General features: G+C 38.4%; 1 protein-coding gene across 2 annotated transcripts in view; it reads left to right on the top strand.

Moving 5' to 3' along the window:
- gclm (glutamate-cysteine ligase, modifier subunit) overlaps positions 1-12,615 on the top strand; it is a 17,287-nt gene extending 4,672 nt beyond the window's left edge. Inside the window, exons 3-7 of one of the 2 annotated variants that reach the window (XM_043698834.1) lie at positions 2,881-2,965; positions 5,581-5,667; positions 8,914-9,116; positions 10,076-10,190; positions 10,851-12,615. In XM_043698834.1, coding sequence (XP_043554769.1) covers positions 2,881-2,965; positions 5,581-5,667; positions 8,914-9,116; positions 10,076-10,190; positions 10,851-11,020 — 660 coding nt within the window. In that variant the 3' untranslated portion in view covers positions 11,021-12,615. The remainder of the gene's footprint in view (positions 1-2,880; positions 2,966-5,580; positions 5,668-8,913; positions 9,117-10,075; positions 10,191-10,850) is intronic. The other variant, XM_043698835.1, reaches the window with a different exon arrangement.
- Positions 12,616-14,755: the final 2,140 nt, after the last annotated feature.

The following is a 14,755-nucleotide window of genomic DNA, read 5'->3' as shown; positions in this document are numbered from 1 at the left end:
TGAAGAAGGGCTTATGCCCGAAACGTCGATTCTCCTGCTCCTTGGATGCTGCCTGACCTGCTGCGCTTTTCCAGCAACACATTTTTCACCTCAATTTCTTTAGTCATCCAGCATTCCGTATTCCTACCAGCCTTCCGTTTCATCCTGACAGGAATATACTTTCTCTGGATTCTTGGTATCTCATTTCTGAAGGCTTCCCATTTTCCAGCCGTCCCTTTACCTGCGAACATCTGCCTCCAATCAGCTTTCGAAAGTTCTTGCCTAATACAGTCAAAATTGGGCTCTCTCCAATTTAGAACTTCAACTTTTAGATCTGGTCTATCCTTTTCCATCACTGTTTTAGAACAAATAGAATTATGGTCGCTGGCCCCAAAGTGATGGAAAAGGATAGACCAGATCTAAAAGTTGAAGTTCTAAATTGGAGACTACCTCAGTCACTTGCGCTGCCTTATTTCCCAAGAGTAGGTCAAATTTTGCACCTTCTCTAGTAGGTGCATCCACATACTGAATCAGAAAATTGTCTTGTACGCACTTAAATTCCTCTCCATTCCAGTCGATGTTTGGAAAGTTAAAATCCCCTACCATAACTACCCTATAATTCTTACAGATAGCTGTGATCTCCTTACAAGTTTGTTTCTCAGTTTCCCTCTGACTATTGGGGGTTTATAATACAATCCCAATAAGGTGATCATCCCTTTCTTATTTCTCAGTTCCACCCAAATAACTTCCCTGGATGTATTTCCGAGAAAATCCTCCCTCAGCACAGCTGTAATGCTATCCCTTTTCAAAAATGCCGCTCCCCCTCCTCTCTTGCCTCCCTTTCTATCCTTCCTGTAGCATTTGTATCCCTGCACATTCCTTCCGTAATTGCTATGATATCCCAGTCCCATGTTCCTAACCATGCCCTGAGTTCATCTGCCTTCTCTGTTAGGCCCTTTGCATTTAAATAAATGCAGTTTAACTTATTAATATGTTGCAATGGTTGTGGATTATTTTCCATTGTTGATGCTTTGCATGCTTTAGCATCTTTATTTGTGAATTGCCTGAAGAAATGTTCACTGAGTTACAGTCTTGTGTTAAAATCAGAGTTGATAGGTGGATTGCTACAGTGATTTTTGTTTAGCACTTTTGTCTTGAAGTTGTTTCCCCCTTCATTTTTGCTCGTCAAACCTGATGCAAGTGGTATGTTCTGTGTAAAATTGGTAACTTGCTACTTCATTCATGTGGCATGCAGAGCTGTTATCTAAACTTTAAATGGATTTAGGTTGGAAATACGTAAGACACAACTGGAGAATATTGATGTCCAGTAAGACAACTTGCTCCAGGAATTTCTTTTATTGTTTGCTGGCAAGGTCAGTATTCATTGTCATTCCCTAATTGTCCTATCCAAATTCTTGAAACATTGCAGTCTGTGCAGTTGAGTTCCAGCTGTCCGGAGTACTGTTGGGGAAAATGTTCCAGGATTTTAAGCCAATCATAATGAAAAAACTTGAGTAAAATTCTTTTTAAAAAAAAAGGCCTATTAGCACAGTGGAGAGAGAAATGTGATGAAAGATCACAGACATGAAACATTAACTCTGATTTTCTCTCCACAGACGCTACCAGGTTTGCTGAGCATTTATAGCATTTCCTGTTTTTACTTCACATTTATAAAAAGCAAAATATGGAAGTACTAAGTTTCTACTTCAGGTTGGTGTGTAACTTGAAGGGATCATTTTAGTGGTGCTGTTCCCATGTGCCTGTTGCTCTTATTCTAGTCAGTAAACATTGTTTTTGGAGGATCCTTGATGAGTATTTGTGATGCATATTGTACATGCACAATGCTGTGTACCTTTGCTGTGGTGAATCAGTGGCATAGTGCCAAATGTGCTGTGTTCTTTGTTTTGTACCATTCTGCAAAGATAGCTTTTACTGAAACAGGACTTGTTTCAAGCTTTGGTTCAATGTGACTCAGGGACTGGCTCACCTTTTCCGGTGTTAAGCTTGAGTCATCACCTTCATCCCTCCAGTGTTCTTTTGTGGAAAAAATAGATCCAGGAAAATGTTATTCAAATCATACAGATGTAAAATGGACATGTATTTATGGGAGTGATTATCACAGAACCTGACAAACTTCAATTTGTAATGGGCATTTGTTCCACTGCTCTGATTAAGATGGATTATATCCATGCAGTTGAATATATGCATGCAAAATACTGCTGCACTGATTTCATTTCATGTTTGTACGTATAGATTCTGCTCATTTTCAAAAAGTCAATTTGTGTAAAATTTAGTGGTTATTGCTCGCTGAGTGCAACTGCTTAAATCAAGTTGAATTTCTTGCTATAAATGGACCATGTTGAAGTGAAAACTCTAAAAAGTTAATATCTGTCATGATGCTGCATGACCTGTCAGCTTACATTTAAAAAACAGCATCTTTGATCCAAGCATGAACGGTGAACCTGAGATGGGTCCACTCAGTTGCTTTGATGGTAAGAATATGGTGCAGAGTAACACTGATGCCAATTGTGATAGTTCATGGGGGAATATCTTTTTTGCTCCATGCTTCACGCGGAATGGTACCCCTCAAATTAAGTAATCAGTTCTCTCTCATAGAGAAAGAATGGTCCTTCTGTAGGCTATGGCTCATTTTTAAATTACCTGGCACTGTATCGTTCCCCTTGACATTGTAGGAGATGTAAAAGTGCATATTTATGTAGATATCTATGTCCTTGTGTAAGTAGCTGCAATGTGTGTCCTTCACCTGTTCCAGGAAAAGATTGTAAGGACTTTGGGCAGTTTATCATCTTTAGTCGATATATCGTTGCATCAGCAGCAACGTTATTTCCTGGGTGTGTCCAATATTGCAACTTCAATCTCTCCCTTTTTGATTTGTTGCAGGAACCACCTGCTACTCTAGAATGTACCATAACTCAGGATGTGGACTCGATAAGTCCGGAGGAAAGAGAGGAAGTAAAAGTGTCAGGTAATGAAGCAGAGTCCAATATTTAAGGGAGGTTTGAGAAGCACACGTCAGTGTTTTGGAATGCGAAGATCCTGCTGAATTCAACATTTGAAATTTTTAAAATTCTGTTTCTTGCCCCACAGCCAACTTGATCTAAGAGGCTGCCAGGTGGTAAAGTCTGCAATATAAGGCAGCTGCTGAAACTTCCCCAGTCATCAAGAAGGATGAAAATCAGTGAGCAGTGCTTGATCTGAAAGAGATTGTGGGAATATTGGGAACTGGTGCAACGTTTGGGGGTCTCAAGGGGAGGCAAGCTGAATTCTGAACAGTGCTGAGAAAGCCTTTACATATTTGATCTAGCAGCTGCGTCCTACCTTTAGGTATCTCAAGTCCTGGGAAATTCAACCCATAGTCAATAGATTTGACTTCCATTTAGATGAAAAGGTTGCAGCCTCATTTGCATATTAAAACAGTAACCCATCTCTTCAGAGCATGTCACACAACAGCCCCAAAGATATTATGGTTAAACTGGAATTAAGCTGGCTGGCATGGCGGCTCAGTGGTTAGCACTGCTGCCTCTCAGTGCCATGGACCTGGGTTTGATTCCCACCTTGGGTGACTGTCTGTGTGGAGTTTGCACATTCTCCCCGTGTCTTCTTAGGTTTCCTCCGGGTGCTCCGGTTTCTTCCAACCATCCAAAGATGTGCAGGTCAGGTGAATTGACCGTGCTAAATTGCCCATAGTGTTAGGTACATTAGTCAGGGGTAAATGTAGGGGAATGGGTCTGGGTGAGTTGCTTTTTGGAGGGTCGGTGTGGACTTGTTGGGCTGAAGGAGCTGTTCCATGCTGTAGGGAATCTAATCTAATGATAGGTTGGGGTCAGATTGCATCATTTCGTTGACCGATTAATTGCACTTCATTCCCTCCGTGATCTTGCCTTGTTGCACTCTCTCATGTGCTCATTTCTGACCTGCTCCTCCCTCCTCAGTTTGATTTTCTTTCACTGGACTGTTCCATCTTAATAAAAGAGTGGTATGGCTGAGCCTGCCAGATTTATTAGATAATATAAACACAAGGAATCACTGAGGGAGCAACTTCAACAATGACTATTTATTTCAATTCTGATGTATTCATACTCTGAAACTATTCATTCATTAAAGGGGAAGTCAGAGTAACGTGAGGGAGAAAGGAACAATCGGGTGTACTGACAGAGCTGGTGGAATGAGACTTGCATGGAACATAAATATGAGTATATTGTTGTTGAATAGAATGATATGATCTGTGCAATTTGAGAGAAATACACAACATCTCCTAGATCTCGGTGCTTCCTTTCTCTGTTTGCCTTTTCTCATGTTTCATGTGGTCACTGCAAGGCCAGTTGGTCACCCTACATATTAACCATCTTTTTTTGGCTTTGGTGGGTGATTTTACAGCTGAATGCCCAACCTCTTGCTAAACCTCTCCATTTAACCAGGTTGGGACTGGCATAGATACACTTTGGCTTGTCTACACCATTCGCTGGATTCTCTGTGTCTAACAAGCTGTGGAATGGGAACATCTGGCTGAGGCAGAAACATTAATTACCCTTCCAGTGTTAATCCTAAACTTGTATTCCTCATTACTAATTTGCTGACAGGTAGTAACTTTTTATTCAAAGTATTTACTTAAGCTTTATCATAATTTTTTAACTCTTGATTTTGATTCACTTGCAACATCACTGGGCGGCACGGTGGCACAGTGGTTAGCACTGCTGCCTCACAGCGCCTGAGACCCAGGTTCAATTCCCGCCTCAGGCGACTGACTGTGTGGAGTTTGCACGTTCTCCCTGTGTCTGCGTGGGTTTCCTCCGGGTGCTCTGGTTTCCTCCCACAGTCCAAAAATGTGCAGGTCAGGTGAATTGGCCATGCTAAATTGCCCGTAGTGTTAGGTAAGGGGTAACTGTAGGAGTATGGGTGGGTTGCACTTCAGCGGGTCGGTGTGGACTTGTTGGGCCGAAGGGCCTGTTTCCACACTCTAATCTAATCTAATCTAATCTAATCTAAATAATGCAGTTCTAGGTTTTCAAGTGTCCTTATAAGCTATATTTTGATGATCATCGAGTGAATCTGTTTCTATGAACTGATTACTTAAGTGCCCAAATCAATATATCAACAGATTCATCATCACTTCATTGCTTTAACACGCAATACCTCTGATTCAATACTCTTCCATTTCATGGTTTGCAGCTTTCAATAGTACCTACATCCTTGAACCTCTGTTCTTCATTTCATTGAGTTTTTTTAATACCGAGGGTATAATTGTGTTATTTGTTCTTTTCAATAACATTGAGCACTCCGTTACCTTCACAGCAAAAATGTAGTTTGCTTGTCCGAATTTGCAATTATTAATAGATTCTGACTTCCGGTGCCCCAAACAGTTTCATCTGTAGCAAAAGTAGAACATGAAAAACTATTACATGTTCAGGTTCTTGACAAAGAAGCTGTGATCTATATAATATTGTTTGCAATTAAAATATTTTTAATCAAGTTCTTTACTGTTTTGCTGCTGAGGTACTTTTAGTACTTTAATTTGTTACCTCCGAAGCTTTTGTAAACTTAAGTTTTCTAATAACTTTTTTATTTATCTGTTCACGTCAGTCAGTCTCTCTCAATATTTTCTATATGCAGCAAAGCTTTTTCTCAGTGACCCTGACTCCTCGGGCATCAAGGATGCTGTGAAAAAAGGTAAATGCTAAAACTGAGGTTTTGTTTTTGGTTTGCTCTTCATACTTTATTATATGTGCATTCATTTTAAATGCATCTTCAGTTATTTAGAGATAATCTAATGAGCTGCAATGTTATTCAGTGAGTATTTATCCATATGCCATGCTTGATGCTATTAGTTATGCTTTTAGGCAATAACTTTTTGCTGTAGATGGGATTACTCATAAGCATGTGGGCTGAGAGCAGCTTTCGTTGTTCTGTTGGCCAATCTCCAGATTGAATTTTACTTCTTTTAAAGTAATATGAAAACTTGCCATGGCTATTTCAATGTGAATAATTGATTACATGACACAGACATATACCCCATGGCCTAAATCTATTGCTGTGAAGGAATATCTTTTAAAATAATAAACATATAACCTCTTGAATAACCATTTTGGTTTAACATCAGTTCAGGAGTTTTTTTTAAAAAATGCTCTTTGTGGGAAAGAAAAATGGTTAAACTTGAATGCGTCTATTTTTAAGTGTAGCTTTATGGTTTCCAGGGGCTCTTTTCTCCGTTTTCTAACTGTGATGCCAATTTATGATTGAAAAGCTCCCACGAGCGGAAATTGACCAGATATTCTATTTTTGGGATGCTGCACCCCCAAGTGAAATGAAGAGTCATGTTGTGCCAATAGTTAGTCATTCTATTTGGAATAGTGTGTCACCAAATCTGCAAGTTTAACATACGTTCTTCGTGTAGTAGTTTTCTTTGACCTTGTACAAGGTTCCTGCGGCCATAGAAAGCATTAACATGCTGAACTGTCTTTGAGTACCGATTCAACTAGCATCAGAAGAATGCTGTGAAACTGCAATGAGTATTTCAGAAATAGTTGAAGCAACATCTCTGGCAACGTGTCCCAGTGTTGTAACATGTAAGACAACCTGCACCATGTCTGCTGCATAGCTTCCCAGAAGCTCAAGACTTGCTTTGTTAACACGTAGCTCTCTCCTGCAGCTTCCAAAGATCAAAGTGAAGGGAGTTATTCAACTAGCAATGAGAAGAGAATCTAACCGTACACCATCTAACACAACCTGCTTTTGAATAGATGATACAACAATACAAGGACCCCTCCCCACAAAAAATGAAATTTGAAGACTAAAGCAGCCAGTTCCAATTGCCTCAACGAGCAGTGTCTGAATTAGAGTGGTGCTGGGAAAGCACAGCAGGTCAGGCAGCATTCAAGGAGCAGAGAAATCGATGTTTCGGGCAAAAAGCCCTTCATCAGGAACACTGATGAAGAGCTTTTTGCCCGCAACGTTGATTTTTCTGCTTCTTGGATGCTGCCTGACCTGCTGTGCTTTTCCAGCACCACTCTAATTCAGACTCGGGTTTCCAGCATTTGCAGTCCTCGTTTTTACCTAGCAGAGTCTGTCCCAGCAATGAGGTAATGAAATTTCATGCTCAATGATTCTCACACATCTGAGTGCTGGACCTGCATGCTGTACTTGGCCTTGAACACTGTGCAGTTTAACACAAATCGACTGCTTTACATCAAAATTGAAGATGATAGAATAAAGGTGGGGATTTTCATGCCCATTTTGATTTCTCATGGTCTATCTGTAATTTTTTGAGGGAATTTGTCTGTTTATTGAAACTTGACAGGGTAGATTACATAAGGTAAGCATTGATGGTACAGTGGTATTGGAAAGACAATTAGATAATATTTCAGGTTGCTGACTTTTCAACAGAAACAAAAACTTAGATGTTGGCAGATCTGAGTTTTTCCAGCATTTTCAGTTTTATTTCAAATTTCCAGCACCTGTAGTATTTGTTCTGTGTTAATTTACGTTTATTAAAATGAGGTGATTGTAGTGTTTAAATATTTGTCTTTGACATTTTGTCTGTAATATTATTCTGTATTAGTTCAGTACTGTTACCAGTTGCAAATATAGGTGTTTTTGTGTTTAGTGTAGCCACTAAACCTAGCACAGGAGTATTCAAATCCCAAATGGTTGTGTTGATGCTGAGGTCATTCCAAATAATTTGTTTTTTGGTATCCTTAAGTCATTAATATAGTCTGAAATAATTCCACAGAGGCTGGTATTCTGTCACCAAATCACCCTTTATTTACTTGTGCGTAGTACTTGACACAGGTCTGGCTTCCTCAGAACCAGCTCTGTCAACAGAACCTCTGACACTCCTGTTTAGATCTGTTAGTGAGGGCTCCCTAATTGGGGCTGTTAACATGGTCCAATCAGGGAATTCATATTCTGAGGGCCACCTGGCTCATCTTGTTACAATCACTACATAGTCTGAGTGCATTTTCTATAAATAACAATTTGATACTGAGCCTGGGAGTAAATGTAAACAATTTGTCTAATTGAGGAGTTGCCTCATATATAGGGTCTTTTGAAAAATTTTATTGAAGGACGGAATCAATCTCTTTTAGGATGGCGACACTGCTAATAGGTAATATTGTAACAGACATGGTTAATTCCTAATATATTATGTTAGCAGATTACAAGGACAAGGCTAGCAAGCTCTTGGACTGATTAATTTCTATGTATTTATAAATGGTTTATTTGTTCCTGTAATATTCATTTGTCATAGTTGTCTTTTTTGTGAACAGCTTGACTGTGATTTTCTTGGTTTCTCGTGGTTTGCAATCCCTTCTTGTTTAGAAGTTAATTCTAAATTAGCCTTGTGTTCATATGCACAATTTCACTTACCAGCTTACCAATCAGCCACTCAGTTCCCATGCCTTCTATTTGAATCCGCTAGTTTTCCTAAAATTCAGGGTAAACGTGACTTTTAATGAATGAGTGACCATAGTGTTTGCACAATAGAAAATACATCAGGGTCAGTCTCTTGAAAAATATTATATTTAATGCCGTAAAGATATATATATAGTAGTTAGTTTTTATTGCATTTCCAAAAGACCGCCCAAATGTAAAAAGTGTCTAATATTATTACATTTTCATTCGGCTCTGCTAAACTGCAAATATACAGGGAAATGTTAAGTGTCCTGTAGTTTTATTTTCTACTATTGTCAAAGCTTGCAGCATCTTGACATTGGGATCTTATTCCCTGTCCAGGGACTAGTGCTAGTTTAAAGTTATTTATAAATAAAACACATTTCCTCAATGTTTATTCTATTAAAATGTTTCTCAAACGCTGCATTTTTTTAAGTAATCAGCTTTTAAGTGGTAGAAAAAGGTACTAATTAACATTGAAGATTTAAGTTATGCGAAGGAGTAACCTGAATTTTGTATTTAATGCAGCTTGTTCGGCACTTGCAGTTTCACAGCTGGACTCTGTGATTATTGCTCCACCTCCACTTGAAGATGGCACTAGCCTTTCTCTCTCTCACCTGCAGCCATATTGGGAGGAACTGGAAACTCTTGTTCAAAGTCAAAGCATTGTAGCAATTGGTACATCTGATTTGGATAAAGTACTTTTAGAGCAACTCTATCAGTGGGCTCAGGTAATAGGTTGAGATATTCTCAGATAAAGTTCTGTTCCTTTACCCTGATTGGATGTGCAGCCATAAGCAATTTGGAATGTGCTGCGCTGTGCAAGGTCATGCACAACAAGGAAAAATTAGTGAATATTGGTTCTGGGTATAGATGTGAATGACAATGTCAAATAATTGAGCAGGCTCGAGGGGTTGAAAGGCCTCTTCATTCATATGTTTGTATGCATGAAAGCTAATATAGATTGGTTGTTTTTTTAATTGTAACTGATTTGATTATTAGAAACAACCCTCTGGCTGTGTTCTTCCTGCTTTTATGATTGTGCTTGACATTAAAATTGTACAAAGTGAATGCACTGTGTTGAATTAGGGAAACTAGTCATGTTTCCTCATCCTTGTTTTCTATCCAGTGATCCCTGCTGGAAATATCTCAGCTTAGCTCAATTCTCCCTGGTTTAACCCTTAATCTGAGTGAGCATATTGATTTTTTAAAAAATTGGGATACCAGTGAATGAGCTGCCATTGACCTCAGTGTCCTGAGACCATAGAGCAGGAGGGAAAAGTGGCCAAGATTCGTTCTGCTTCTGGATAGCTATCCAATACCTTGTGCTGGAAGATGTGTTCATAGATAAGATCAAACTTGCCCATGATACCTCCAAATGAAAAACTTCTAATTCATTGGGCTCATGCTGGAGAGTGACACTTCCTAACAAGAAATGGTTTGGAATTGCTCCACCCTTCAGAAGGGGGAGAGTAGAGATCGTACAAAAATATTACCCATTTGTTCTTCAGTTACTTATAAATGCTGTATTCATACTCCTGTTTTCTGATCTTTACTGCTATATTTAGATTATATTTTGGTTTTGATTACTAATTATAGTCAATGCAATTCATTGGCAAATAGTTTAGTGCACTGAAATATAAATTGTCAATGTGTTTATCTAATGTTCATTTTTTACCTCCATGTATAGGTAAAACCTAGCAGCAACCAGGTAAATTTAGCTTCCTGTTGTGTGATGCCACCAGAGCTTACTGCCTTTGCTAAAGAATATGACATACAGTTACTGACTCACAGTGACCCTAAAGGTGAGATGGGTGTATAAGAATCTTTGTAATAAATTGAGAGAAATGGGGACTGGTTGTAGCTTGCCCTTGAAGTGTGGAGTTCTGCTGCATAGTTTCTCTCTCCACTGGTGCTTCTCCTGTTCTGTTCTGTGGTTGTTAATTCTAGAGGGATATCTTTCTTCTGGTATTCTCTAGATTTGACTAAATAATCACGTGAGCTGCATACTGTCTCGGTAGAGCATTTCAGTGTTAGGAGCACCACAGCTGAACCCAGATCTTTTCTAAGCTAGCATCAAGATGTTTTAAGCAGGAATTGTGAGAGAATATTCTCACCAGAGAATATTGGAAAAATCCCCTTTCAGATATGGTGTTGGATTGCATGTTCTAATAATTCAGGTGCATTTCAAAATGCATGCTGCAAAGAAAGAATTCAGTTTTCCTGACGTCCCAGCAAAACCACGAAAAAATACTTCATCATTTATTTACTGCATCCTATTTATGGAATATTGCTATGCACAATACTCACCACTTTCTCAAGGGCAATTGCTACATAAGTAATGTAAGCCACCACGTTACTTTGAAATGTCGTGATTTAATTATTTGGAAGTTGAGTTGTTTGCAATGCTTTTTAAGTTTTACAAAAAAATTTTTAGTAAATGTCCCATTTCTCTTTTCCTTAAGAACTGATACCCATGTTAAGTTTCCAAGAAGCTGTGATAGCCAGCATTCAAGACAATCTGGCGTATGAATGGATAACAAAGTGGGTTCTGCGCTATTCAGTAATTGTTAAAAGCAGAGGAATTATTAAATCAAAGGGCTACCTGGTATACGCGAAAAGAATTCGATATTAGGATCATCTTTGAGAGACCAGCTGATTGGAATAGCACTTTTATAAAGGAATTTATGTATGATATGCAAAAGGAAGAAATCTTAGAAACTGCACTACTGACCAAATGCCTTTTGATCTTTTTTGATTTATTACTGGGTCCAAGATGAATTTAAGAAAGATGTAACTTCTGATTTGAAAAGATTGCATTGTAAAATCCGATTGTGTTTTGCGGACTGCACTATTTACACCTGTTGATTTAACTGGCTGTTCTGTTAAATTTTTTTTCTTTAGGTATTTTTGGTTTAAAGATGTATGTATTGAAGATTTGCAATTACTTTTAGTTCATTTTTTGGGGGAACAAGATATGCATACTTGTTCAAAAGACACTAACAACTAATAAAAATCTTAAACAGATGCACATTTGTGGTCCACAACTTATCTGGGTAAGCTTCTGGCTCATTCCTTGGTAGGTTACATATGTTTGGCAAATGCCAAAGTCATTTTTACTTATGCAGCTAAACCTTTCCCATTTGCAAATAGTTGTCATTGAAATAATTTTCCCAGGTACTGAATTGATGCTACATTGTCTAACATTATGAAATTTAAAGTTAATGTTTTAAGAAAATAATTTTTTGAAGATTTGCTGCTGTGTGTCAAGAAAGGCTTGATGTACAGTTACTGATATTTGTGATGGAGTGAACATTTCCAACTTCCTCCCACCAGCCTGTCATTTTCCACACACTCCAGATCAGCCATGAAGAGATTTGTGTTTGAAGTTGAATATCAGTGGCATGTAGAGAATAGCAAGTGGACCCTGCTGAAATAAGCCCACAGAATAACAACAGCACAGTCTTGTTGGTTTTCAGCAAATTGTCAACTCTTTGTGTATTTAACAAATGCCAATGCATTACTAATGTTTGTTTAATTTTAAAAATTAAGACGTCATATTGCTTTAGAACGTGGGAACATGCCATCACAAAACATTCCCTGCCACGTAGCAGTCATTTGATATTTGGAGTTTCCTGTCTAGGTTTGTTGAGGTGAACATAATGAAGCGGTGGAGAACAGAGCAAAGTTAGTTATCAAGTGCTACACAGAGTAGGACAGAACAGTTACATCAAGGGATTCTCTGAGGGCTCCTTTTTGTTGGGTTAAGTGCAGTGCTGCTGTCCACTTGATTTTGGTGGAATGGTGACATTATAATACACTGTCATTCTGTATGCATGAGAGTATGTGAATTTGGTGAGCAGGGGCTTTTGAAGAAAAATCCATTTAATTAAACCACAAAATAATATTCATCCTACATCTTCATCTACTGGCTGTTCTTGAAGAAGGTCTTGACCATAAATCATGGGGATGCCACTCTGGAGCATTATCCTTCACAAATGTTGATTGAAATTGTAACTTGGAGCCACGTTTGGCCATAACTTATTGGTTTTTTTAAACTATCAACTTTGTGCTTAACATGTTTAGGCTGAAGTACTGTATAAGCTTGAATGTATAGTAGTTCTAATGAAATTATACATATCTGGAAATAGTGAATTTATGATGAAATGTTATATTTTGTTTACTTGGCTATGTAATGGATTTGAGGTGATTTGCACATTAAAATTGTGATCTAAATACCTCTGATGCTATGTTTTGTATTATGTTCAGAAACTGTCATTTTTAAAAGGAACCTTTGTATGCTTGCTGCTGATCTGCAGTGTTGCACACACTGATCTGAAGGGTGTGTTCTTTGACAGATTAACAAGTGGGGTTTTCAGTTGTTTGATGTGGAGATTGTCAAGCAGGCTTTACAATTGGATAAATAATACTTAATCATCTGTACTTGAGCCATCTGAAATTTACGCTCTTCATGTTGTTTTGCAAAATATTTCAACATGACACACTGCTATTTTGTCTAAGGCTTCCTGTGGAATCTAAAACAAATTGCTTTTCCCTATTTCTTCACTGGTAAAGTTCTGTACAGTTAAATTGGGTGAAGACTCAAGTTTGAAATTATAAATAGACATCTCTTGTTGGGTCAGTAAATCCACGAAGACATGACTTGATTGTTCGTTTGTTTCAAACTTATATAACAGATACAGACAGAACTTCAAAATATGCTCAAGGTTCTTGACTGAGGAGCAGATTAAAAATTCTGAAAAAGTTAATGTCAAAAAGAATTTCTCTTGTATTCCAAACCTCTTGAAATAAGAGCCAATATTCTATTAGCCTTCGTAATTACCTGATGTACCTCTGTGCTAGCTTTGTGTTTCATAGTTAAAAATCAGACAACACCAGATTATAGTCTCTCAGGTTTATTTGGAAGTACTAGCTTTTGGAGTGCTGCTTCTTCATCAGGTGGCTGTGGAGTAGGGTTTAATCAGCAGACCTGAAATTGACCCCATCACCTAGATTATTACTGTGTTGCACTGATAAATTTTACACCAATAAAAATCGAAGGGTAAAAAGCAAATTGTTACAAATTTGATCATAAGACAGAATTTATAGCAAAATCAGTGTCATGCAACCGATACAATGTATTGAACAAACCCAGATTGCTGTTAAGTCTTCATCTTTTAGGGTGGATTGCAGACTTTGTAAATCCCAGAACTTCTTTCAAGTCGCATTCGAGATAATTTAAGGTTTATAAAATAAGTGACATCACAGCTCAGGTAATGCATTAAAGGTGTGAGGTTAGAGTCTATCTGTATCCCAATCTTGGGTCAGACTAGTTCTACTTCCAAAGTAGGAATTTATAAAATATCTGCCTGCCTGCAGATTGTGTGCTTTTTGAACAAAATAGAATGTATCTGCAAATGCAAATTCAACCCCTAAACTGTGTGTGTGTGTCTGTCTGCATGTGATGGGGAAAGTGAGTGAGTTTGTTTGCATATGTGTGTTTGGTAGAGTGTGATGGAGTATAAGCTTGTGAAGAAGAAAGTGTGTGTGTCTGAGAGAGTGTGCGTATGTGTCCTTTGTGAGAGTGTATTGTGTAGTGGGGGTCACCTGTAGTGTGACATGAACCCAAGGTGTATACACAAGTAGCCCAAGTCCCACTATCCTGCAACCTTTTGTAATTTTTCTCCATTTAAATAATATTCTGTTCTCCCTTTCAAAATGAACCTCTTCACATTTTCCCCACACTATATTCCATTTGCCAAATTATTTAATCTATCAATGTCTCTCTCTTAATTGTTTGTATCTCTTTCGCAATCTGCCTTTCCACCTCTTTCAGTGTAATCTATAAATTTGGCTACAGTAGGTTCACTTCTTCCAAGTCATCAATATATATGTAGTAAGTAGTTGTGGCCCCTGCACTGATCCCTGTGGAATCCCACTGGTTACAGGTTGCCAACCTGTAAAAGAACCCCTTATTACCTACTTGCTGTTTCCTGTCCATGAGCCAGTTATCTGTGATGCAAATATACCAGCTCAAACATTGTGGGCTCATAACATTTTGAGAGAGGTCTTGTTGAACAGCTCGAAGTCCAAATACAATTCATCTACTTGTTCCTCTCTCTCCACTCTGGCTTACAGTTAAGCCTAACTATAGTTCAGCCAAAGACTTGTTTTTGTCTCCTTTTTTGAATAGGGGTGTCGTATTAGTAGGGCAAAGTGAGGACTGCAGATGCTGGAAACCAGAGTATAGATTAGAGTGGTGCTGGAAAAGCACAGCAGGTCAGGTGGCATCAGAGGAGCAGGAAAATCTTATGTTTTGGGCAAAAGCCCTTCATCAGGAATAGAGGCAAGGAGCGTCCAGGGTGGAGAG

The sequence above is a fragment of the Chiloscyllium plagiosum genome, chromosome 11, assembly GCF_004010195.1.
Source record: "Chiloscyllium plagiosum isolate BGI_BamShark_2017 chromosome 11, ASM401019v2, whole genome shotgun sequence".
In the NCBI taxonomy this organism is placed as follows: domain Eukaryota; kingdom Metazoa; phylum Chordata; class Chondrichthyes; order Orectolobiformes; family Hemiscylliidae; genus Chiloscyllium; species Chiloscyllium plagiosum.
The sequence above is the reverse complement of the archived record's forward strand: the minus strand, read 5'-3'. Positions and strand labels throughout refer to the sequence as shown.